Below are 25,708 nucleotides of genomic sequence, written 5' to 3'. Positions count from 1 at the left end.
GTGCCAACATAAGTGCAAGTGATTGCTATGAATGAATGGGTGTCTGGGGTGAGATTTTCAAGGAACTTACACAGGTAAGCTGGTGAAGTAGCTATAAATCAGTACAGTGGTGCACAGTTCCTGTCCTCAAGGGCCCAAGTGGGTGTAATTCCAAGTCTTAAATCAGTTGTTAATTGAAAAGTTCCTTCAAACCTGCAGCAACTTGGCCCTTGTGGACTGAAATTGTGCACAATTGCTAGAGCATTGTGCACACAGTGTGATGCACTTGCTGGTTTTGCATAATTTGGTAGATTTCAAATTCAATAAAATGCCCTCATCTGCAGGCTTCTCCACCTTTATCTTGTCTTTGCATTTGTTTCCAATGACTGGTTTGTGTGCCTTTAACTTGTATTTACCAAAGCAGTAAACAAGAACTGTAGGTTTTAACTTCACAGGCCTCAATTAAGGTGAGAGATCTTTATTTATATACCACTCTATAGATTAACAGGATGAAACTTCAGTGACAAGTAAGATTTACTCAACAACAGGAGGCAAATAAAATAAAAAAATATTTATTTTCAGCATTGAATGCTTCCAGTTATATAATGAAAATCAAACAAGATGAAATTGTTTTACTTAATGCTTAAAATGGATAAGCAACTTAACTTTCTTTAAAAATACAAGACTTCAATAACCAAGTGAATGCAAAAACAGTTAAATAAATGTATTTATAGCTTATCCATCTTTAAGATTATACAGGTTAGATATACTCATATAATACTCCAATACATGCTTTTTAAAAATCTCAAAGCAATTTAGGTGAAAATTAAGAGTTTTCAACTTAAAGTCAGTACAGAGGCATGAGAACTGAATTTCATAATTTTAAGTCATACTAATCATGGTAAATTGTCAATAATGAAATAAATGAAACATACATCAGTATCTTTAAAACCATTGAGATGGGAGAGCAGCTAGGTAGTTAACCCACGAAGGTCACACAGCATATTGTTTATCAATGTGTTCCATTTTTACAAAAATATTTTGTCTTTGCTTTGAAACAAAACCAGACCCGTATTGTCATAAACTCTGTATTCTTCCGTGTTGATGTAAAACACGTTGCCAAAATACACCCTGTTTAATTACAGGGAATTTCAGCACACAGAAGCTGCAACTATTATTGTTCACGCTGTGTTTAATAGGATGTAGGCTCACCCTGGGCCTTCGTGGTTCTTGACATCTTTTTGATTGACACCTGGTTCATGTCAACTTAAGCAGATTTACTTGGACTCTATTAGCACACAGTGCAGCCCAAAGTGTGTTTTATTTGTTAGTTAAACTAAATAGTTTGTTTATATCTCCCAAGTGCAAAACTGTCCTATTTGTGGAAGCAGAGTATACTGTAGACCTATTAAGTATTTCCTCCCATAGGGTGCCAGGCTTCTTACTTGAATACCATGCACACCAAACAGAGTGACAACAGGGTTTTACTGTATAACTTACTGTACCTTTACTCTCAGGAAAGTCCTTGTCTGTTATGTCCTTGTGTTGTTTACTCTTTGGCCTGAGACAAAGAGAGATTATGGTAGCTATTGTTTTGGAGGTGGATAAAAGAAAACTTATTTCCCTGCCTTAACCGTTAAAAATTGTCAGTGAAAATGTGCTTTGCGGTTGGAGAGCGTGGGTGAAATGAAATCCAGATGACCTATTAGGCTTTGTGGGTCAAAATTTAGGAACTATGTAATACTTTGTTAACCTGCAGTGGTCAATTTTAATATGATCAAAACAAAACACTACAATATGACTGTTAACACTTTGAGAGTGGTCTTACCTCATAAGGAAAGTCTTATATCTCACTTATATAGTTGTGTCAAAGTTCTGCAGTTAAAGTTTGACTGAATTTTAGGTTGAAGTCGCCCCCTGACAAAGCTGGGAGAATAACACAATGGTTGGAGGAGGATAATGTCTATTTTGTAAAGCATTGTCTACTCAGAGTCCTCAGAGACCATCTTTGGGACAAAAATGGTGAAACAATTCTCTGACACCAGGCTCATTCGTAGCCTTTTTTTAAATCTTCCAGATGCCTATATCCAAAGCTGCCACTGTTAATTCCTTTTAAAAGTCATGGAAGTTTCAAAGTAATTCATAGTGCAATCTGCCAATCCTTTTGTGAATTGCATGACCCTCTGCTGTCATTTCAAGGAGGGTCCTTTTATTTTTATATCCCCATGTTTGGTTTTTAATGGTTTGAACTGAATTCCCACTGAGGAATGGATCCTATAACTTATTTAGCTTAGAAGGACAGTCAATTGGTCAATTTGCTTGTTCTGACCAAATGGAAGAAGGTGGTTCTTCGGACATGCTGGACTTCCAGCCCAGTTTCTGCCGTAACTTCCCCCTGAACTCCTTCGAGGCAAAGTAATACACAAAGGGATCAAAGCAGCAGTTCAGACTGTTGGCACCAAGGGACAGCTTGTAATAGACATACAAACTCTTGCCCTTGTACGTGTAAACCATGTGAAGCATCTGAAGCACGATGTTAGGAACGTAGCAGGCAAGGAAACAGAGGACCACCACCACTATAAGGCGCATGGTTTGCCTCTTGGATCGCTGGGTATCTGAGCTAGTGGAGACCCGGAGCGCTTTGATGATGGCGGAGTAGCAGAGTATGAACACAATCAAAGGAAGGATGAAAAAGAATACAAGTATGGCCCCAAAATACATGTACCCCAATGCTTTGTGAGGGAACAGACTTTTAGGAAGGATATCAAAGCACGTTGTGATATTCAGTGAGTCGACCTTCATTGTTAAGTCATGGGAGAGCATAGGCATGTGTACAGCAAGGACAAAAATCCATGCCAAAAGGCAGATGATGGCAGCATTTGTGGCAGTCATCCAGTGCTTAGTGCGCAGAGGTTTAACAATCCCACAGTAGCGCTCCAGACTTATGGCACAGGTGGTCAAAATTGAGCAGTTCATGTTCCCATAGAAAGCAGCTGTGGCAACTCTGCACATGACCTGCCCGAACGGCCAGTCATTGCCCCTGAGGTGGTAGATGATTTGAAAAGGAAGGAAGGTGCTGTACAGGAGATCAGTCAGGGACAGATTGATGGCGAATATGATGGTCGGGTTGTTGCGTTTCGTGTGGCAGCAGAGCAGCCAGAGGGAAATGAGATTGCAGGGGGTGCTGACGATGAAGACCATCAGGTAAATGATGGGCAGGGCCTCGGTGAGGATCCGACTGGTGATCATCTCCAGCACGTTGGCAGAGAAGTTGTGAGTGGCGTTACTCATCGTGGATGCCTTGTCAGGAGCTGTAGCTAGGAGGCAGTGCTTTCATTTGAATGTGTTGCTGAAAGAAGAAGGAAAACAGAAGAAAAGTGAGTGAAAACAAACCATTAGCTATGTAGTGAACATTACACATTATAGAGTATGCAGTATTCATACGTTCAAAATAATTTACATTGTGACCAGCAAGTTAACCTAATAGGACCTTTTCCCATTTCACTGCAGTTCATATATTTTATAGTGAATCATTGATAAATGGCAGCATTTGTAACTGGTTAGGTACAAAAAAGTAAGTAGTAAATTAAAGGGTGAAAAAAAATGAAAAATCAAGACAGTTCAAGAATAATGAGTCACTTCAAATGCAAAAAGGAATGAAATGGTCACCAATAACGGTTTTTGGTGCATTGTAACCTTGGGCTCTGGTGGTTCTGAGAATTACAGGATGTAGTGACAGTCCTAACACTTATGAATGGGGCCAGTTCTAGGGGGGGCTGGAGGGGGCATTGCCCCCTCACATTTTTATCTTGCCCCCTCAAATAAAAAACAAGAAAAACGTTTTTTTCACTTGCTGACCAATCAAAAAAATTACATGATATATTTTCCTAATTTCTGATTCGCTGGTTCGACGATATAAAACTCAGAGACACAGCGCAGGCTAGCCTGTCTGTCTGATCAGTTGTCAGTGTCACTGGTTTTGCATTCTGAAATGCATACATTAGCTTTAGACCTTAATTGTTGGTGTTTCATATCTTATTACATTTTTTATTTTTACTTGATTTAGGGGGCATTCTTTTTGTGGGTCGGTGGTGGTTGATTGTGTACAGTTGCAGGACGAGGGCTTTGATAGTTCTTGACTTGGGCAACACACATGTGTCTAGCTAGCTACTAGATGGCTTGCTGTGTGTGTTGACTGTGTTGAGGTTAGTTATAAGTGGATTGCTAGCATAGACATTCCATTAGCAATATGTACAGATTTATGGTCCCAAAGCCACGTAGCACCTCTGCTGATATTTCATGGGAATGTTGGGCAAAAGTGGTGCACCTGCTTCTCGCCCCAGCATGGCGTGTTCGGCCACTAGTTTTCTTTACTCTTGCCGATGTTACCAAACCGACATAGTTGTTCAAGCAACTCGGATGCTAGCCATGGACAGAACACAAGTGCACCCTCGCAGCCCATTCTTAAATCATTCCCTAAACGTATGTTTGGTCAAACCACTCATGCATTCAATCCGAGGTGGTATCGTGAAACACCGTGGCTGGAGTATTCAGTCAACCTGGACGCATGCTTTGGCTTCCTCTGTCGCAAATTTGGAAGCACAAATGATAGAGATGTAATCATTTGCACAAATGATAGAGATGTAATTTTTACAAAGCAAGGGTTTACAAATTGGAAAAATGCACTAGACAAGGATTAGGGATTTCAAAGGCATGTGTCTAGCCAATACCATTCGCAAAATACAGTGTCATGTGCAGAAATGGAGCAGAGGGAGGAAAGTGGTGAGACCACATCCTATCTCGTCGGGCCTACCCAGTTAGAGAATAATAGGAACTATGTCAAAAGCATAGGTGAAGCTTTGAGATTTTTAGCAGTCAACGAGCTTTCCGTTCATGGAAGCTTTGAAAGTGCTCAGGCAAGAACAAACAGCGAGGGCAATATGTCTGCTGGGCATGAAGCTGTTTGAATATAGCTTAGCTAGGGATCCCAAACTTTTTGAAATAACAAAAAATGCAATGCAAAGTACACCTCTAAAAATATGCAAGATTAAATAATTGATACTTTAGCCAGCTTAGTTTTGAATGAGGTAAAAAATAAATATGAAAATGCAGATACAGTAGGGTTCTGTATAAAAAGTGATGGAACCAGAGGCAGGTGCAATATTGAGAATCTGTCTGTTATGGTTCGTTTTGTGTGTGATTCGGTGCATCTCATTGGTTACAGTCCTGATAACATAATCAGCCAGTGTTATGATGGTGCATCTGTTATGAGTGGGGTCAGGGGTGGTGTGCAGACATTATTGCAGTAGAAGATAGGCAGGGACATTCCACACATACACTGCTTTAACCATCAACTGCTCTTGGCAGTGGTACATGCAATGCAAGCAGGGCCACGTGCCAAAATGTTTTTCGAGCTATCAGGACCTCTTCACTCATTCTTTCATTGGCGCCATGTTTCAAATAACTATGATGTCCCTTCTCTTAAAAGATTGTTGGAAATAAGGTGGACAAGTCACTATGAAGTAACAAGGTGCCTGTTAGAGAATCAGGATGCTATCCTCCTGAGGTCTCAGAGGACAGTGCAGCAGCATCAGGGCTGATAGTGCAGTTGATTTTTTTTTAAATAAGTAAATTCCTTTTAAAGGTTCTTGGTGTCTTGAAGCCGGCAAATTCTATTCTGTGGGCTGACTCTGTAGATTTGTGCAGTGCTGGGGAGGTCATCAGGTCCTCTTTGCAGGGTGTGAAAGATATCAGAGGAGATTAAATGTGGGGTCATTTTGAGTAGATAGCCCTACCTTAAAGAGAAAGAGGACAATGAGCACACAGCTGACAAGACAGCATTCAATTCATCTAATACCCCCAGTCATTCGCTCAAGATAAAACTCCTAAATATTCTGGATAGAGCCACTGATGAAATGGAAAACAGATTTTCAAGGAGAAATACTGATCTGATGAAGGCAGTTAATGGTCTTCTTCCCCAATGTAGTTCTTTTTTAGATTTGGACATGTTGCTCCCCCTACAGAGGCTGGCAGGTACTGATCCAAGTGACAGTATGACAAATGAAATTCAAGTTGCCAAACCCATGATGCTTACGAAATTCTCCAGTACTGTGGATCTTTCGACAGGGTGTAAACATGTACAGGGATATAAGGAAGCATTCCCAGAGCTGCATTCACTTTATGTGACTGCTTTAGTTATTGGGGTGTCCTCAGCATCTTGTGAGAATTCATTCTCTACTTTGTCACGGGTCTTAACCCCCTTCCGTCGCACTATGCTACAAAAGAATTTGGTCATTTTGGCCCATGAGAAGTCAATAACAAATGGCCTTGATATGGATGCGTTTGATGGGTTTTTTGCAAAAACAAACAGAAGATTGATGTTGTGACATAATGGCTGCTTTTGCCACATATGATTTGTTTTGTGTACAATTTACCCCATGAAAAGTCTATAACACTTTAAGGCCTTAATATGAATATGTTTGTTTGTTGTAATGATGCTGTGAGACAGTTAAAGTGTTTTTTCTACAGGCTTTGTCTTTTTTTCACAATAGTTTGTAATATAGTATGCCTTTTGAGTTTCAAAGCAAATGTTGAGTATGTTTAGGAATGGCTAAAGGAGAATCACAAAGAAAAAAAGAAAATAAAGTTTTTAAGTTAATGTATAACTATAAAAAAGATATGATGTCCTCCTAAGTGGGGTGGTGGCAGGTAGAAATATTGACAATTATAATTGTCAAATATAAAAAGCATTTAAGATAGTGTAAAATTGGCCATACAAGTAATATTGTCCTTCTAAGAGAGGGGGTGGAGGTGGGTAAAAATATATGTATTTGTTACAAACAGTTCAAATATCCTTTCATTTTTTTAATTATCAGAAAATATTAATTTCCTTTTAGGCTAGATCACGGTGTGAAATTAGGCATCACTGAAACATTTTCCTCCTTCTGGGGATGGGCTGAATGAAAGATAAAATGTTGAATTTGTTATGTACAGTAGACAAGACTTAAAGGAATAAGGGTAAAGCTGCTAATAGCACTATATTGTACATCACATACTATATAATGGGTAGAAAAAAAAACTGTCCCCAAAACATTTCCCAAAGCCCCCTCAATCATAGCAGGTTGTAGGTTGTACTATACACTCACCTAAAGGATTATTAGGAACACCATACTAATACTGTGTTTGACCCCCTTTCGCCTTCAGAACTGCCTTAATTCTACGTGGCATTGATTCAACAAGGTGCTGAAAGCATTCTTTAGAAATGTTGGCCCATATTGATAGGATAGCATCTTGCAGTTGATGGAGATTTGTGGGATGCACATCCAGGGCACGAAGCTCCCGTTCCACCACATCCCAAAGATGCTCTATTGGCTTGAGATCTGGTGACTGTGGGGGCCAGTTTAGTACAGTGAACTCATTGTCATGTTCAAGAAACCAATTTGAAATGATTCGACCTTTGTGACATGGTGCATTATGCTGCTGGAAGTAGCCATCAGAGGATGGGTACATGGTGGTCATAAAGGGATGGACATGGTCAGAAACAATGCTCAGGTAGGCCGTGGCATTTAAACGATGCCCAATTGGCACTAAGGGGCCTAAAGTGTGCCAAGAAAACATCCCCCACACCATTACACCACCACCACCAGTCTGCACAGTGGTAACAAGGCATGATGGATCCATGTTCTCATTCTGTTTACGCCAAATTCTGACTCTACCATCTGAATGTCTCAACAGAAATGGAGACTCATCAGACCAGGCAACATTTTTCCAGTCTTCAACTGTCCAATTTTGGTGAGCTTGTGCAAATTGTAGCCTCTTTTTCCTATTTGTAGTGGAGATGAGTGGTACCCGGTGGGGTCTTCTGCTGTTGTAGCCCATCCGCCTCAAGGTTGTACGTGTTGTGGCTTCACAAATGCTTTGCTGCATACCTCGGTTGTAACGAGTGGTTATTTCAGTCAAAGTTGCTCTTCTATCAGCTTGAATCAGTCGGCCCATTCTCCTCTGACCTCTAGCATCAACAAGGCATTTTCGCCCACAGGACTGCCGCATACTGGATGTTTTTCCCTTTTCACACCATTCTTTGTAAACCCTAGAAATGGTTGTGCGTGAAAATCCCAGTAACTGAGCAGATTGTGAAATACTCAGACCGGCCCGTCTGGCACCAACAACCATGCCACGCTCAAAATTGCTTAAATCACCTTTCTTTCCCATTCAGACATTCAGTTTGGAGTTCAGGAGATTGTCTTGACCAGGACCACACCCCTAAATGCATTGAAGCAACTGCCATGTGATTGGTTGGTTAGATAATTGCATTAATGAGAAATTGAACAGGTGTTCCTAATAATCCTTTAGGTGAGTGTATACCACATTATTAAACTATCATGCAGGCTCTATAGCCCAACACTAGAGGGCGACATTCACCACACGCTGTAACAAGTCCTCTAACCACTGAGATGAACTGTATTGACAATTAGGTATCATGATACATTCCAGCATATTTGTAATTCAGTGTCCCTCGGAAAAGATATCCAAACGGATTGACACTTATTTCAAACTGTATGTTTTTAACAGTGCTTTCACACTCTCACCTTCTTGACGTAGGTGTATAAATGGGTACAAATGTAAGTCGCCCTGGATAAGAGTGTCTGCTAAATGATAAATAATGTAATGTAATGTAATGTGGTGTGGTATCATGTGCAAACATTTTTAATTGCGTTAGCACGTATCTAAACCACAGCCACCTTATTCTACTAGACATCAAATAGTGCCTGATTGGTGTAGGATTACTGGTTACGCTTTGCAATAAGCTGACATGGGGTCAAATGCTTTTCAATGCAAATACATAATTTGCAGTAACCTTTGAATGCTTTGGACCGTGAATTTGCAAACGGAAATATTGCCAAAACGAAATACAAATACCAAACTGTAACATTCCAAATGCAAACACATTTGTCTAATAGTCTGATTAGAAGCTTTAATGAGTAAATTAATGCAGCACCCACCCATTTATTGTCATCATCTTGGTCTCTTGGAATGAGACTGAGGCCTAGACCACATCGAAACCTACCCATGAATCACAAATGACAAATATCTTCCCTAGAGGCTTCTGACAGTTAAGAAATGGGGGGGATTTCAAATAATTTTTGTTTCGTTTGGGTGGGTCAAATTTAAGTTTGGTCTAGACTTACGCCCTATCAATGGGAAGTATCTGCATCATCACTGATTTTCTTAGAATTAAACCAAAACCACAACAGGTATACAAGGGCTGGCTGTCTTATTCCTTGTTCGTTTTAAACTGTGGTTTGCAGGTTTCCGCTGAAAAACTTTCATGTACATTAAACAAGAAACTGTCAAATCATACCAGAAGACGTAGTTTTGCCCCTGGCAGCTGTACAGTATTAGTACAAGTCAGACTCTCCTAGTTTCAGTGATCTCAAACCCACAGACTTGTTAAATGTTACACAGTAGAATAGTCTTTCCTCTTTTCTGTTCCAGATCCATATATTGCATTTCAACGCATTACTATAATACACCCCAGTGGATTATATAAGGGGATTTCTTATGTTAAGCCTGTCATTATATTTAGAAAACATACAATATATCATGAAATAAAACAGTTAGATTTCATTCAATACATTTTATACTGCTGATAAAGAGAAGTATTTACGCTATAATATCTGTAAAACACTGTGGAATACTGGGTATGAATACTACCAGTATAACATTTGTTTTTGTACGATTTATTTTATATATAATTAATTTCCAAAAAGTTAATTGCAAGATGTTAAATATGTGTTCAGTATTTAAACATCTAATTTTCCACTATGTCTTGCTAAGGAACACTGTCATGCATATAATAAAAAATAATCCTAATATATATAGAAGTATATTTCAAATATTCATGAACAATATTTTCTGGAATTTACGAAAGGTGCCTGTTTCTTTTATTCATATTTCCTTTCTGGACAGGAAATTGTCTATGCCCATTGTCTATTTCACGTCTGTCTGTATCATTAACCAGATACAGCAGCACATGGGCTTGCTTAGATATCACACATTTTTGGATCAGTATCCTGTCAGAAAGCTTAGTCTACGCACTACCCTACGCACTACCTCACCAAACCAAACTGTTTGAACAAGCGAGTGTCTGTTCAGAAAGCCACGCAGTAAAGATGTTTCGATATTGTTCTGGGGCTGGGTAACAAACTAGAGCAAAAGGCTTACTTTCAACCTCAATACCATGTGCACCCAAGCCACCAAATAACACTGAAAAACAAATGCCCGCAAAGGTGTTCACATGTTTACAAATTAACTGGTTGGGAGGGATGGCCTCTCAGAACTCTACTTCAGTGGAGGAGTATACATTTTGGCAGGTGGATCTCCACATCGGACACAGTTCTCCTTTAGGCCGAAGGGAGTTTTCAAAGTTTTCATGGACTGCATCTTCAGTCAGATAAACATTGTGAAATGGTAAAAACCAACTGTTGCCCTACCTGCTCCACAGGCACACTGGTTGATGTATCTCAATGCTCACTGGTTTATGAAGTTGACTACAACTGTGGTGCATATTTAACATATCTGGACATTAAAACTCTTCCTTTTCCAGTGTTACTGAACTCTATTTCAATCATATTTAATCATAAATAAGAAGCAGGTGATGAAACTGAAACCATTGTATAGTATAGAGGAATTATGCCCTATTTAGGTAATTAAACTACACAAACCATGAAACCTTATAATGTTTATTCATTTAAAAATAAAAAATCAGGAAGTATTCAAGGACGTTCCCTTTTATATATCAATGACGACATTCCAGTTTTTGAAAAGAAGAGTAAATCAGTAAAGACCATTTGATATGGTAATCTAAATTTAAGGTACATTCTCTGTGCTACATCATTCAAAATGCTGTAATTATTACAGACTACACTAACACTAACACTAACTTCTATCCAAAGCATGGTTTCTGCTGAATTATCCATCTTGGACATTCCAAACTGATTTGTAATATATAGGTGAAGGAAATATATTTTGATCAACCATATGCTCATATCTATCTATCTATCTATCTATCTATCTATCTATATATATATAATATCTGTTTTGTGTTTGTCTTTTCTTTGAAATTTACCGTAACAATAAGGCGCTGTGTGTTTATCTCAAGTGACAACATTACATACTTTTCACAGCTCTGTCTGTACTGGACAAAATCAAACTGCCTTTACAACACTAATCAAAATAGAAACAACTTTTCCTTTGTAACCTTTTAATATCATTACCTCTTGTTTAACCCCAGTACTAAGAAATATTTCTTCCTGTGACTATTTTAAATACAATATTAAAAATATTAGTCAGTTCTCTCAGTAGTATTTAGTTGCCTAAAGTAAAATCTGTGTGGTGATGTTTTATAAAGGTTATCTGTCTTAAGAATGTATATATTGTTTTTTATAAAATTTCGGCGTGGTGCTTTTGCCACAATTAACATGAATAATAGTTGTTTTTTTCTTTTTCTGTATGAAAATACAGGTCATATGTATCATGCAATCATTATTTACAATAGACAGCATTGTTTCTATAATATACAGACTTTGTGTCATTGAAATATTCCTCTAAGAATCAATTAGGAGTAAGGAGTTTTAAGTTATGAGTTTCTGTGACAATTTGCAATTATTTACTACATAACTGTGGTGAGACAGAGAAACAACAGTGAACTCCATATTGAAAGTTGGGTTAAGACACATACATTTACACAGTACAAGACATATATATATATATCCTCTGTAAAATGTACTAACATGAAAGCAAAAATGTTGAAACTGAACTTCACACTTGTCCATATATTAATTAAGTTCAAACATTGAAACAGAAACCAAATCCAGTCCTCTGGTCATACAGTATTATGAGATTTTGTTTCAATTTCAACATTTTCAATTAATTTGAATTACTTACACCTGTAAGTAAGTATGGTCTACTACTAGTGTAGGTCATATCATCATATTATCACTAAGGTCAATGTTTTATAATCACAGGTAGCTTTAAAAAAGTACGTTATTAATTCAAAGCAGGAGAAAAAAAAATAGAGAGAGAGAGAGAGAGAGAGAGAGAGAGAGAGAGAGAGAGAGAGAGAGAGAGAGAGAGAGAGAGAGAGAGAGGAACCTACAATTATAAATAATTATAGTTATAGTTAATAATAATATAAGCAGGTTTTATATCTGCTACTTACCATGTGCTTTTCTGGTTGCCTGTAACATTGCGTGCGTTTGTGTCTCATGTGAAAGGAGAAGGCGCAATTTGAAAACTACAATAACCACAAGCCCAACCTCAAAGACCTGGGTCTTTAGGAAGGTGGGTGGAGTACGCTGGTTTGTGAGCAGGATGGAAATCTAATTGTCATTTGGGGGCTGACACATAAGCCAGTTGAACTTCAGCAGATGATACATTCAGCTATAATTTAGGGATAAAAAAATCATATTTACATAGCCTGCATATGCATTGGATGAGGAACTGAATCTGTCCTGCCGTTTAAGTTTAAAATAAATGTCTTACTCCAACAGTATCACTTCCTAAGTCTGAAAAGATTACATGAGTTATAATGCTTGATTTTGTATAAAACATTTTGCAGAAATCCCCAATAGGACTATCCAATGACTCACAAGCCGCATTCAGTTCAGTCATTTAGGAAATAAACTCTAAACACACAGGATATTGGTGTGTCAGTCAGATGATTTAACATTACATAGAACTACATGTGTGGCACACTAGGATTTATTGATTCTATGCCATGTGGTATCTGTAGTGGTCGAACCCCCATGTGGTCCACCAGAGGGCTGGAATGTATCAATTTTCAGGCAGTGACACAAAAATGCTGGTAGCAACGCACTCACAGAAATCACATACAGATGGGTGACAAATTAAAGGAAAAACCTGAATAAATGAGTGGAGGAATGAATGCAGATGCCTCCAAACAGGTGTACTGCATGATATAATTAAGCAATTAACATCCTATCATGCTCTGTGGTATGTACAACAATGCTGAGCAGGCCCAGTTGACCTCGATTTTGGATCAAGATGGCAAGAGGAAAGGATCTAAGTGACTTTGAAAGAGGGGTCATTATTGGGGCACGAATGGCAGGAGCTTCAATCACAAAGACGCTCAACTGGCTCGTGTTTCAAGAGGAACGGTGACTAAAGTTACATCTGCATTTAGATCTATGGGAAAGACATCAGTAAATAGGGTTGGAAATTGTGGTCGAAAGCGCACATTCGATGACCGTGATGCTCGTGCATTACTGTGATATGTAAGGAAAAACAGAAGAGCAACTCTTTCCCAGGTGACTGAGAATGTCAATGCAGGACGTGATCAGACTGTCAGCAAGAACAGTCCGTCGAGAACTACACAGAGAGGGATATTATAGTAGGGCTGCAGTGCATAAACCCCTCATTACAAAGACAAATGCACATTAGAGAGTTCAGCGGTGCAAAAACCACAGGCACTGGTCTACAGAGATGTGGAAGAAAGTGATACGGTCAGATGAGTCATCCTTCACCATACTGTCGACAAATGGGTGAGTGCAAGTGTCACGTACGCCAGGAGAACGGTACAGGTCTGACTGCTTGACCCCTACAGAGGTGGTCCGGAGGCTCTGTTATGCTGTGGGGGGCATTTTCCTGGCATGGTTTGGGTCCACTTGTCCCCTTAGAGGGAAGGGTCACTACAAATCATTGTAAAGTTATTCTGAGTGATCTCCTTTATCCTATAGTGAAACATTTCTATCCTGATGGGAGTGGTCTCTTCCAGGATGACAATGCCCCCATCCACAGGGCATGAGGGTCACTGAATGGTATGATGAGTATGAAAATGATGTGAATCATATGCTATGGCCTTCGCAGTCACCAGATCTCAACCCAATTGAACACCTATGGGAGATTTTGGACCAACGTGTTAGACAGCGCTCTCCACCACCATCAAAACACCAAATGAGGGAATATCTTTTGGAAAAATGGTGTTCATCCCTCCAGTAGAGTCCAGAGACTCACAGAATCTGTGCCAAGGTGCATTGAAGCTGTTCTGTCAGCTCGTGGTGCCCAACACCTTACTGAGACACTTTATGTTGGTTTTTCCTTTAATTTGTCACCCGTCTGTATGTGCTTATCACACCCAGTAAAGACACTGTCAATGATTAAGGCTCAGTCAAGAGCTTCAGTTGGAAATGTTCAGTGACAACAGCTTCAGTGGCAGACCAAATGGGCACTGTGAATAAGTGTCAGTGCCATTTTGTTATGGGTGAAGGGTACTGATATCTTTCAAATCAATAACAGCAAGGTGACAAGCAAGCAAGATTCTTACCACAGGCATTGTGCACACACTATTCTAACACTGTGGCGGGGTTGGGCTTGTGAAATAGTTGGGGCTTCAGGAAACAGTGAGGTTATGGTGCAAAATATGAAGATTTGTTTGTAGTACAAGAGTGTGAAAGTGTCTCTGTCTGTCTGTCTATCTATCTGTCCCAATACTTATAATGTTGCCCGCTCATTTTCTTGTCTTTCCCAACAAAGGAACATTTGGCAAATCCCAATCCCTTCCTATCGTTACAAGAGCAGAGCTTAACAAGATAATTGACAATGAATAAAAAAGTAACCCTTTAATCTCTAAACAAATCTGTGAAGTAGATCACTGGCAAGTACACCAAAGAGCTTTCTCCAAGTTACATAAACTATCCAGCTGGTAACACAAATACAGCAATGTACAGCAGCCAGTAAAATATTGAGCAATCCAAATGATACAGAGCAGTACAACATGATAATGAGAGTAGTACAGCTGCTGAGGGAAATATTCACAGAAAAGTTATCTAGAATTGAGGCTGTGGGAAAGTGTGTTTGCAGGGGAAATGGACACTGACAGTTGGCAGTGTGGTGATCTGTGGGCCAGTGAAAGTGGCAGAAGTACTCCAGTAACGTCCAGGAAACCACATGTGAAATTAGAAGTGAACGACCTGTAGGAGAAACCTTTCCAGTGCACCAGGTATAAACACAATTACATTTTTTCATGGACAGTGATTTTATGGAAAATATTAGCACAGCCTCCTATCTCTTATACAAAATGCCTTTTAATAACACTGATACTGAAATGTGGGGATGTACACTCACCTAAAGGATTATTAGGAACACCTGTTCAATTTCTCATGAATGCAATTTTCTAATCAACCAATCACATGGCAGTTGCTTCAATGCATTTAGGGGTGTGGTCCTGGTCAAAACAATCTCCTGAACTCCAAACTGAATGTCTGAATGGGAAAGAAAGGTGATTTAAGCAATTTTGAGCGTGGCATGGTTGTTGGTGCCAGACGGGCCGGTCTGAGTATTTCACAATCTGCTCAGTTACTGGGATTTTCACGCACAACCATTTCTAGGGTTTACAAAGAATGGTGTGAAAAGGGAAAAACGTCCAGTATGCGGCAGTCCTGTGGGCGAAAATGCCTTGTTGATGCTAGAGGTCAGAGGAGAATGGGCCGACTGATTCAAGCTGATAGAAGAGCAACTTTGACTGAAATAACCACTCGTTACAACCGAGGTATGCAGCAAAGCATTTGTGAAGCCACAACACGTACAACCTTGAGGCGGATGGGCTACAACAGCAGAAGACCCCACCGGGTACCACTCATCTCCACTACAAATAGGAAAAAGAGGCTACAATTTGCACAAGCTCACCAAAATTGGACAGTTGAAGACTGGAAAAATGTTGCCTGGTCTGATGAGTCTCGATTTCTGTTGAGACGTTCAGATGGTAGAGTCAGAATTTGGCGTAAACAGAATGAGAACATGGATCCATCATGCCTTGTTACCACTGTGCAGGCTGGTGGTGGTGGTGTAATGGTGTGGGGGATGTTTTCTTGGCACACTTTAGGCCCCTTAGTGCCAATTGGGCATCGTTTAAATGCCACGGCCTACCTGAGCATTGTTTCTGACCATGTCCATCCCTTTGTGACCACCATGTACCCATCCTCTGATGGCTACTTCCAGCAGGATAATGCACCATGTCACAAAGGTCGAATCATTTCAAATTGGTTTCTTGAACATGACAATGAGTTCACTGTACTAAACTGGCCCCACAGTCACCAGATCTCAACCCAATAGAGCATCTTTGTGGGATGTGGTGGAACGGGAGCTTCGTGCCCTGGATGTGCATCCCACAAATCTCCATCAACTGCAAGATGCTATCCTATCAATATGGGCCAACATTTCTAAAGAATGCTTTCAGCACCTTGTTGAATCAATGCCACGTAGAATTAAGGCAGTTCTGAAGGCGAAAGGGGGTCAAACACAGTATTAGTATGGTGTTCCTAATAATCCTTTAGGTGAGTGTATATGATACATATGAAAATCACCCCAATCATTTTTAATTATGCCATGTCCTCAGAAGGAAACATTTTGTTTAGCACCCTTAGTGTTTTTGTTTAAGGTTTATACGATCAAATAGCAAATTGATCATATTTGTTAAAAGCTATTTGTTTAAGGCTACAGGTTTTGTTTCAGGGGTAGGGGGTTGGCATTCATGTTTCACTTCCTAGGTTCAAAACCAGATCTCTTGCACATGTTGAGAACATTTGTTTAATATGTAACATATTACATACATTAGTATTATCTGAAGATTAAGACTGATAGGGTGTAAAAACTCATTTGTGGAGTATAATGAAAAGATGGAAGAAACCATGACTAATAGTTAGAAGCTTACTCCATTCTGAGATCTCATAAAACATTTGAAATAATAATAAATAAATACATAAGAAACTTGGTTGGAGAGATTACTGATTTTATTTCAGTCTCAAGTTTGTCCAAACTACTTTACACAAGAGATATACTATGGCATTGTCTGTCTTTATTTGACTTTATTTAGTTGTGCCACCAGTTCCCGATTCTCCTGTAAAAGTCTCTTTTTAAAAATTCCTTCTCTCATACTTAGTCAGAAATGCAACTGCAATGCCAGCTGCTTGTCAGACAGTTTGTGTTTACTACACCAGATATGGTGACACTACTATGACTAGTGATCCCCATTCCTGTACACAGTTATATACACAGCCGCAGTCAAAGGCAATACAACAATACTGACTGTGGGTTCAGGAGGGTTAAAGGTAGGGCTTAACGTATTGTACTATTATTAATTATAAAAATATAGTATTATTATTATTAACTAGTAAAACTAGCATTTTGTTTTGAGCTCCTGTACAGTGGAAATGTGTGCTTGGTAGCTTTCTCTGCAATCAGAAAATTGTGATAGCATTCCTGGCATTCCAGGGCACTTTTGTTTGCAAACACAATTGCTATAATAGGGAAGAATTCGCGCTCTCCCCAACCCAGTGTCATTCAACGCAGTTTCTGTGTGTGATCTCTTCCAAGTAGTCACAGGTGGACTTTGTAAAAGCCTCACAGACCTCTGCACCATCAATGTCACTCAGCTTCCAACAGGGCCAGCTTAATTTCCACTTTTCCCTCCAATATCTCTCTGGACTTCCTTGCTCTCACCGAAACATGGATCTCCCCTGAGAACTAACTCCTGCTATCCTTTACTCTGTCTTTGTGCATCTGGATGGGTTTTCTGCTCTCCCCTTCTCTGTTGCCCCTTTCTCTCCTCTATCTATAACATCTTTGACCTCCATGCAGTGGAACTCACCTCTTCCTACTGGTTCTCTACCATCCTCCCAGTCCACTCACCACTTCTCTGGATGAACTGGATGTTCTTCTCTCCTCCATCCCCACCTGTATGCTTTGTATTTTATATTAACTGTACAAATAGGTGCAAATAGGCACTATAATGCTGTAAAACCTGGATACAGGCATCTGCCAAGAAATATTGAATAATACAAATAAATATTATTATAACTATTATTATTTATGTATTTAGTATTTCTTCCTTATTATTTTTAGTATTCTCATTACTTCTAGTATTGTTTTTCTTTCTTCTTCTTTTTATTCCTTCCTTCCTTTCTTTTAATCTTCATCAAGAGATGAGGGAATGTTGCATTAGACAAACCCCCATCCATCCATTATCAATAACCACTTAATCCAGTACATGGTCTGGATGGGGGGCTAGTCCATGGAGGGCAGCAATTAGTTGATCTTTTACTACCAATTATCCAGTCCAAGCTGCAACTGTGCAAGCCTGTGTGCATGCATGTAACCTTGCATCAGACTGCAATTTAGGACTTATCTGTTCCCAGTTGCACATTCAAAAAACCTTCACACTTCACTTAATATGCATAGAAACAAGGATTCACTCCCCATCCACACCCCCACCAGTACTCAATTCACTTGGTTTCATTTGAGTGAAAATGCCCACAGGAGTTCAGAAACAACAAAGAGTTCAGTTTTATGTTCCCTCCTTCAACGTTACCTATGTGTCTAGGATACAAGCTACTGTTTTATTAATATGTGCAATGTGTCTGGAAATACATATTTCTCAGTATTGGTTTATATGGGATTGCATTTCCCTCTTCTAATATAGATTGCAGAAAAAACACTTCCTTTAAAAACTGAGAACAAAGACAATATTATGCTACATGTTTCAGACAGTACACACAGTACTGGAGATGTTTCTTAATCACCAGATCTGTTTAATTGCACATATACCGGAAAGGTGAGCCTTTACTGTCATTATTAAATATAGAATACACAATATAGTTTTAATACAGTATTCATTATATAGAGGAAATTATTTAAAACTATATTTCTGTATTGATAAAACTATTTTCAAACTTTGTTGCTTGAGAGAAAGTTCCACATTTAGTGAAATTGAATAGTGGAATCTTATGCTAATGTAGTAAGAGGTAGTATTGTGGGTGTGAAAAAGGTATAGGTATTTGTTATTAATATTAATAAATCCTCGAAGTCTTGCCACCTAGTGTTGTAAAATGAAATTATCTGCAGTAGTATAACAATAGTAAACCACTGACATCTGCTGGAAGTATAATTTGAGCAGTCTTTGTATTTTCCTCTAATTTCATTGCTATACACTCTCATTTTACCTCATCAGTATTTCCCTTAAATCAATTCAAATAACCATTCAATTATTTCTTACCTACTTAATATACTGCAAACTAGTATATAGTAAGTATAACATCCGTTCATAATTTTTCCAAGTACTGCATACTCCTTAAACAATGTAAAAATGCTGAACAAATACATCGTTCTTGTCATTAATTTAAGCAAAATAAAGAAAATTATGTTATGTCCATTAAAATCAAATTGAAAGAGTAGCAGAGTGTGACTTCAAAACATAATTTAATGTAAAATAATCCAATACTGCATGTTTGACAAAAAATGCATACTACTTTACATAAAAAGAGCACCTGGAAAACCATAAATTAGAATAACAAATGAAACTAACAGAGTTACAGTTATAGTAGAGTTGATATCCAGCCGGGGGAATAATGTAGACTGAAATGACAAATTATAAAACAAAACAAAACAGTAAATAAGTGCTGGTAGAGTATTCAACAACAGTTCTTGATTTGGACAATAGACACAGCTAGGGGACACAAGATGTACAAAAAGAAGAGCATGTTGGGAATTAGAGAACTATAAAAAAGAATGTTACAGATATAATGAGTGAAAGGCAGGAGCTTAATTCCACACCAGCTTATGTACCTGGGAATTCATTTTTCCTGTCTGGCAATGGGATAATCACAGAGTAAAGCAATGTCCGTATGCATATGAAATGAAGGGCAGAGTGCAGCACTGACTCGGATGCTATTACTCATTACCAGAGGGTTGGAGGCTCAAGTCCCCAGTGGATCTGCTTCACTTTGGTTGCCCAGCTCGGCTGAGAAGAGTGAATCATACCAGCCGAGAGTGATCACCTGTAATTGAATAGCCTCCAGTCCGCAGGCCGCCTTGCACTCTGAGACGGATTAGTGTTATAGAAAACAGGATAAGTCTTCCGATCCACTTTGATTCCTGAAGGGTTGAAAATTCATTAGAAGTACATCAATTGAATTTAAAGATGATTAAATCAACCATGAGAGGTAAGATTCCTCAAAAAACATCACCGTGATCAGCATAAATGGCCTCCTGATTGTACCGCAGTGTGTATGTAAAACTTAGTGAACGTGTTCAAAAACTGGCCGTGTCTGTTAGCGAACTTTCTAAAATCTGTCCCCTGGAGTAATACGTGGTCAATGAATCTCAGCTGCAGGCTGATTTGGGATTTTAAAGATGTTGTGGGGTTTAGAAAAAAACAGCATTGCACTGCCCCACATTTTGCTACAGCTGCAGAGGTAAAAAAAACATTTTTCCCACCGTAAACATCATAACCATTCACAGTAAAAGGTTTTAGTCCCTCATTGTCTTCCGCCATGCATTGTATTTCTGTCATGCACTCCTCACACTACTAAAAAGCAACTGAAGGAGAGCAAATAATCATAATACTAAACATTTAATACAGCAGTTAGTGTTATGGTTGATTTTTTTAATATGAAATCCTGCTCAGTCGACCTAAATAGCTGCTGTAATGTGGAAACTGTAACACTATCATTTCCAGGTGGCTACTACTTACTCTTTACAACAACCCTCACTATTGCTCTTTAGAGAATACAGTACCATTACATTCCTATCCAGGAGGCCTCCCTATGTGAGTAAACATTTGATGTATGGGATATTTCAATATGTTGAAGGTAAAATAACAATCCCCCAAAACAAATAAACTCATATAATTGTCCATTAAATTAGATGCTACTAATATATATTATTATCAATATAATGTATTCACTGGAAATATAAAAAAGTCCCATTCATAATGTATTCCTTAGCTTGCTACTGTTGAGGTGATTGGTTAATGGAGAGTCACTTAAGGCTGCCAAGTGCTGAGCTCTTGTGCTATGGGCACAAGCGTGACTTGTCTCATAAAAATACAATGTGGGCATTGATTTTTAGCAGCAATAGCAATTGTTTGACTTGTTTTTCCATAAAGGTCACTGTCACAGTTGCATTTCTGGGGCGTGCACGACACAAGACGACACGGGGCAACAACATCGAAAAAAATATGGATCCAACCAAACCCCAGGGATCAAAGAAAAAGATAAAAGGGGGTGCGTCCGTCTGGCCCTGCGCTGGCGACTTGTTTATTCCTGCTCATCCATGTGCTCGTCACTGTCCCAGGGCTCGTTGTCCCGAGCTTCACCCTGCTGCGAGCTGCAGTGTTTCAGGTGCTTCCTGATACCTCGCAGGAAGTTGGACTCGAAGGGACAATAGGGGCACTTGTACAGACCTTGCTTGTGGTGCAGACTGATGTGGTTGTTGAGCAGGCTCTCCAGGAAGAAGGACTTGTGGCATTCCTTGCAGGCGTAGGGCTTGGGGATGTTGTGTTTCCTGCTGACGTGGTAGAGGACAAATCCTTTCATCTTGCCCCTCCAGTTGCAGATCTTGCAATAGTATCTACCCACGTTGCGCCGAACATACTTGGACAGGAACTCCTCCTCAGCCTGGGCATTATCCTTTGACTCCTCCTGCTCGAGCTGCTTGCTGGATGCGTTCGACGCCCCGCCAGGAGAGTAGTCAGGGAAGTCCTCATCGTCCGGCGGCTGCTCTTCATCGCTGTTTCTCTTCCTCTTCAGCGACGTTGTCACCGCTCCAACACCAAGGGAGTCTTCGTCCTCGTCCGACCCTTCGTCCTCGTTCTTGGTGCTGTTCAGAGGCGTGAACTTGGCCGGCATTTTGTTGAGGTAATCCTGGTTGGTCGCACCGGGTTTTGTGTTCGGATGCTCTCCCTTGCCGTCCCCAATTTGGGCCTTCGGTGGTTCTTTGACGGAGACCTCCTTGTCCTCGTTGTCATCACTCAGGTGCTCCTTCAACTCTCCATTCTCGCTGGTCTTGATTTTGAACGCCTGGATGTTCTTGTGTCCTGAGAAAGAGTGGCTGACGATGACGTGGTCGTACACTCGGGCGTAGGTTTTCCCGGTGAAGAAACACATCTTGCAGTGGTAGAGTTTGGCACTTCTCTGGTAAATGATGACCTTGCCCAACCTGCCTACGTCAATTTCGTCACAGTGAACAGGATGGTACGTACCCATATGAATCTGGAAGGTCTCATTGCTAACACACTGGTAGCTACAGAAGGCACATTGTAAATGTCCGTTCATTCCTGCGTTGAACATTTGTCTGTGTGCTTCCATGGACTTTACCTTTTGTGCCATGCAGGCTCTCCTGTCACAGGGAGAGAAGACCTGATCTGCAAGACAAGGAAACAGAACAACATTAAAAACCTTAAAAAAGACCATTCATTTTTCACGAGCTGCAGAAAAGTGTGGAAACATGCAAGGTACAGATAACAATGCAAGTTATCCTCATCGTGAAGCAGAAATTAATCACTTTGCAACAAATCAAATTAAATGGTTTCTTTGTACGTATTATATAAAATAGATGTATGCTCAATTTTGTATAATTACTTTTTTGTATTATAACTAACGTACATAACATGCAACATTTATTGAAAAAACATGACCTGGATATTTGAAAGTAATGCTACACAAAATTATCCTGCGACAATAGGGTAGGAGTTTCTTGAGAGAGGTATTTAATGACACTGTCTGAGGTGATATGAGAGAGAGAGGAGGAATTCCTCACCTAACATTGTTTTCAATATTTATCTGGCCCGCCTAGACATTTCCCTAACTTCTCCCCACTCAGATTGATCTCACAGTTATCCATTTCACTCTGAGTCTATGGGATTATACATCTCTCCTGGGGTCACAGTCAGAGTAGTCGAATAACTACGAATATAACTATTTTGTGACACGCTGATTGAAAATGTTTCTATCCTCTGCCTCCTGAAAAACCTCGATACATATTACTACATTCTGAAATATGTTTTAAGAATTAGTTTAAAGACCATAACCAAATGCTGTAGTGCAAACAAGGGAGGCAATACATTATTCTTGTAAGCATGCTATCAATATGTTATTGTATATGTTACACCCCAGTATTGGATGTTCATTTCTAATAACTATAATATAACTCACATTTTTGTGAATCAACTATTAACTGGAACTCTACCCTGAGTGGAGAACTGTATCCAAATTACACTATATTGTATATATTGTCAATATATCTTAGAATATTGTTAGTTACATAATGGATCGATTATTTTAATCAAAATACTTCAAAGTCTGCCGTTTAGTACACCTTTCTATTTAAAAACGATACAGACATTTCAGGGTTTTGAAAGTAAAGGTGATTTGCACAAGTTGTTTTTGTTTTTATTCTTACACCTCACTGCTGTGAAATAATACACATTTGCCATAGCAACAAATCGGCAGGTTTAGGTTTATGCATGGTTAGATTAAAGTAAATCTGTCAAGGTTTACATATCATTTAGCAGAAATGCAAGGGATATTTTAAGGAAACAACATCAAATTTCACAGCTGCTACATAACATCAGCCCTCCTGAAGCAGTGAGGCTGCAGCCATTTGTGTTGAAAAGACAACCCTAATGAACATTAACAATAATGGATTGCTGTTTTCTATTTGTGTTCCAAAGCTGTCGCTCGGAAAGATGAAAGCTCCACCCTCCCCCGAGCTGATTGGTAAATGCTGTTTGTCCTCATCCAGCTGTCTCTTGTTTCCCAGAAGGCAGAGAGGGCCAGGCCCCACCATTTCCTATGGGCCTATTTAAAGGAATTAAGAATACAAATACTTAGGTATTAAATATTGTTATCTAAAAAATAATTCAAATTTAAAAAATATATATTACATCACATTTTTTGGTACACTGGCATGATTATTTCATAAGAAACCCTATGTTGTTGTTTTTTTGCGTGTTTAAGTCGAAATTCATAAATGCATATATATGTATTTTTTTTATGCATTTGTCATTCAGTTGGACATGTTGTCTGAATATGTTTTTAGTTTTTTTGTATTTTTCCCCACATCACATTTGTCTGGCAAAAATCATGTCTGTAAGTATGGCACCAGTGGAAACTGGAATATCTGCAACCGCCACAATCTGCACATGAAATTGACACATTAGTATTTAACCACAAACAGATTTTTTTTTTTTAAATCAAACAACTTGTGTTTTTCCATCACTGATCTTCCTCTGCTCAATATTTGCGATTATTTTGTATTATCAATATTTTTCCTACGCATACTGGACAAAGAAAAATGATCTGCTCGCCTACAATCTCTAGCACAAATATAATTAACACCTGTTCTATTATACTTACCTAGTGACTTTAGCAAATACAGCCTATTTATAGCCACTACTATATTTATATTTGAATCTTGACATACTGTACTTCACAACTATTTAAAATACACCACTGAAATACATCGATGACTATTATAAGAAAAGAAGTGAAGTGTCTATTAAGTTTTTTAAGTTGCTTTAACTTGAATGCTTATTTAGAAACAGCAGTAAAGATGGAATTAACTGAGCATGTTGCAATTTAGAGTTCATTTAAAGTTTTTTGTTAGTTTAGTTGTATTCCATGAGGTGTAAATACTAAGTATAATTATCTTAATCTGCTTTATTTAAAAAGAGTAACTGCTGGTCAGCGCTTCTGTAATGTGTCAGTCCTGTCACAGGTTGGGATGGGGGCCAGGGAGAGGGTGCAGGAGGAGTGGTGGTGAAGGAGAGAGAGAGAGAGAGAGAGAGAGAGAGGGAGGGGGAGAGAGAGAGAGAGAGAGGGAGGGAGAGGGAGGGGGGAGAGAGAGAGGGAGGGAGAGAGAGAGAGAGAGAGAGAGAGAGAGGGAGGGGGAGAGAGAGAGAGAGAGAGAGAGAGGGAGAGAGAGAGAGAGAGAGAGAGAGGGAGGGAGAGAGAGAGAGAGAGAGAGAGAGAGGGAGGGGGAGAGAGAGAGAGAGAGAGGGAGGGAGAGGGAGGGGGGAGAGAGAGAGAGAGAGAGAGAGAGGGAGAGAGAGAGAGAGAGAGAGAGGGGGGTTCACTCAACTGTCCGTGAAGTCCACCGGCAGCTGAGCCGAGTTCTCAGAGCCGGAGAAAGTAACAATGAAACAAAAGCGACAGTGGAAGCGACCGTACAAAGTAACTGTCACCGCGAGGATTGTAGTGTTTTCAGCGTCGTCGCCTTCTAGGGGAATGCAGTCCAGAAAGGACATCAAAAAGTACAATGTGCATTTCGCCGTAGACATACTGGAAAGATTTAAAAAATCATAACTAAAACATGCATGGCAGATATGGCTGAATATTATTAATCTTTCCACACCGTCTTCTTCAGACGCATAAGTACACATTTGCAATCTCCCGTGACCACATTTCCATTGAGTTCCAGTTCTAAACAAATGACTGCATGTGCAGATTTGCATTTATACACATATAATGTGATGTAAAATGGATAGTTTACAGTAATCTAGAGTAGTCGAAGGCTGGGAAAAAAAAAAAAAAAACATAATCTTGCAAAAATGCTCTACAAAACGTTTACCTACCCTTAATTTCAGCTTCCCCAACATTCAATGCAGATTAATCTAGACTCATGCTTCTCAGTGTTTGTTTTACCGACTGATATGCATTATGTTGTATATTTTATTTAAATACACAGTTTTAAGTAATTGACATGTAAAAAAAAGAATAGCATAGACAGCTTGCAACGTCCCCTCTCCGCCGCGGTTTGGCGTCAGCCAATCAGGGTCTGTGTAAGGTACGCATGACAGGAAGCCCTGCCTCTTGTGTCTATTTTTATTTATTTATTTCCAATTCGCTGTTCGAAGCTGTTACGGTTCTGTTATATT

General features: G+C 39.4%; 2 protein-coding genes across 2 annotated transcripts; both read right to left on the bottom strand.

The window, feature by feature from the left end:
* Nucleotides 1–535: 535 nt before the first annotated feature.
* On the bottom strand, nt 536–12,349 carry LOC136751301 (P2Y purinoceptor 8). The gene is made up of 2 exons (XM_066706790.1): nt 12,200–12,349; nt 536–3,328 (listed from the first exon to the last, which is right to left on the bottom strand). Exon 2 carries the CDS (start codon nt 3,268–3,270, stop codon nt 2,290–2,292), a length of 981 nt encoding a protein of 326 aa, XP_066562887.1. The 5' UTR covers nt 3,271–3,328; nt 12,200–12,349; the 3' UTR covers nt 536–2,289.
* Nucleotides 12,350–19,232: 6,883 nt separating this feature from the next.
* On the bottom strand, nt 19,233–25,599 carry LOC136751299 (chromosome alignment-maintaining phosphoprotein 1). Its single transcript, XM_066706788.1, has 2 exons — nt 25,406–25,599; nt 19,233–22,195 (listed from the first exon to the last, which is right to left on the bottom strand). The coding sequence occupies exon 2, from the start codon at nt 22,158–22,160 to the stop codon at nt 21,090–21,092; it is 1,071 nt and encodes a 356-aa protein (XP_066562885.1). The 5' UTR covers nt 22,161–22,195; nt 25,406–25,599; the 3' UTR covers nt 19,233–21,089.
* Nucleotides 25,600–25,708: the final 109 nt, after the last annotated feature.

This window comes from Amia ocellicauda, chromosome 6 (genome assembly GCF_036373705.1).
Source record: "Amia ocellicauda isolate fAmiCal2 chromosome 6, fAmiCal2.hap1, whole genome shotgun sequence".
Taxonomy (NCBI): domain Eukaryota; kingdom Metazoa; phylum Chordata; class Actinopteri; order Amiiformes; family Amiidae; genus Amia; species Amia ocellicauda.
Note: the sequence above shows the minus strand (reverse complement) of the source record. Positions and strands in the feature narration are given on the sequence as shown.

Bases quoted from the DNA above. Each gene is read 5' to 3' on its own strand.
- LOC136751301 (XM_066706790.1), bottom strand. From the start codon at position 3,270: ATGAGTAACGCCACTCACAACTTCTCTGCCAACGTGCTGGAGATGATC.
- LOC136751299 (XM_066706788.1), bottom strand. From the start codon at position 22,160: ATGGCACAAAAGGTAAAGTCCATGGAAGCACACAGACAAATGTTCAAC.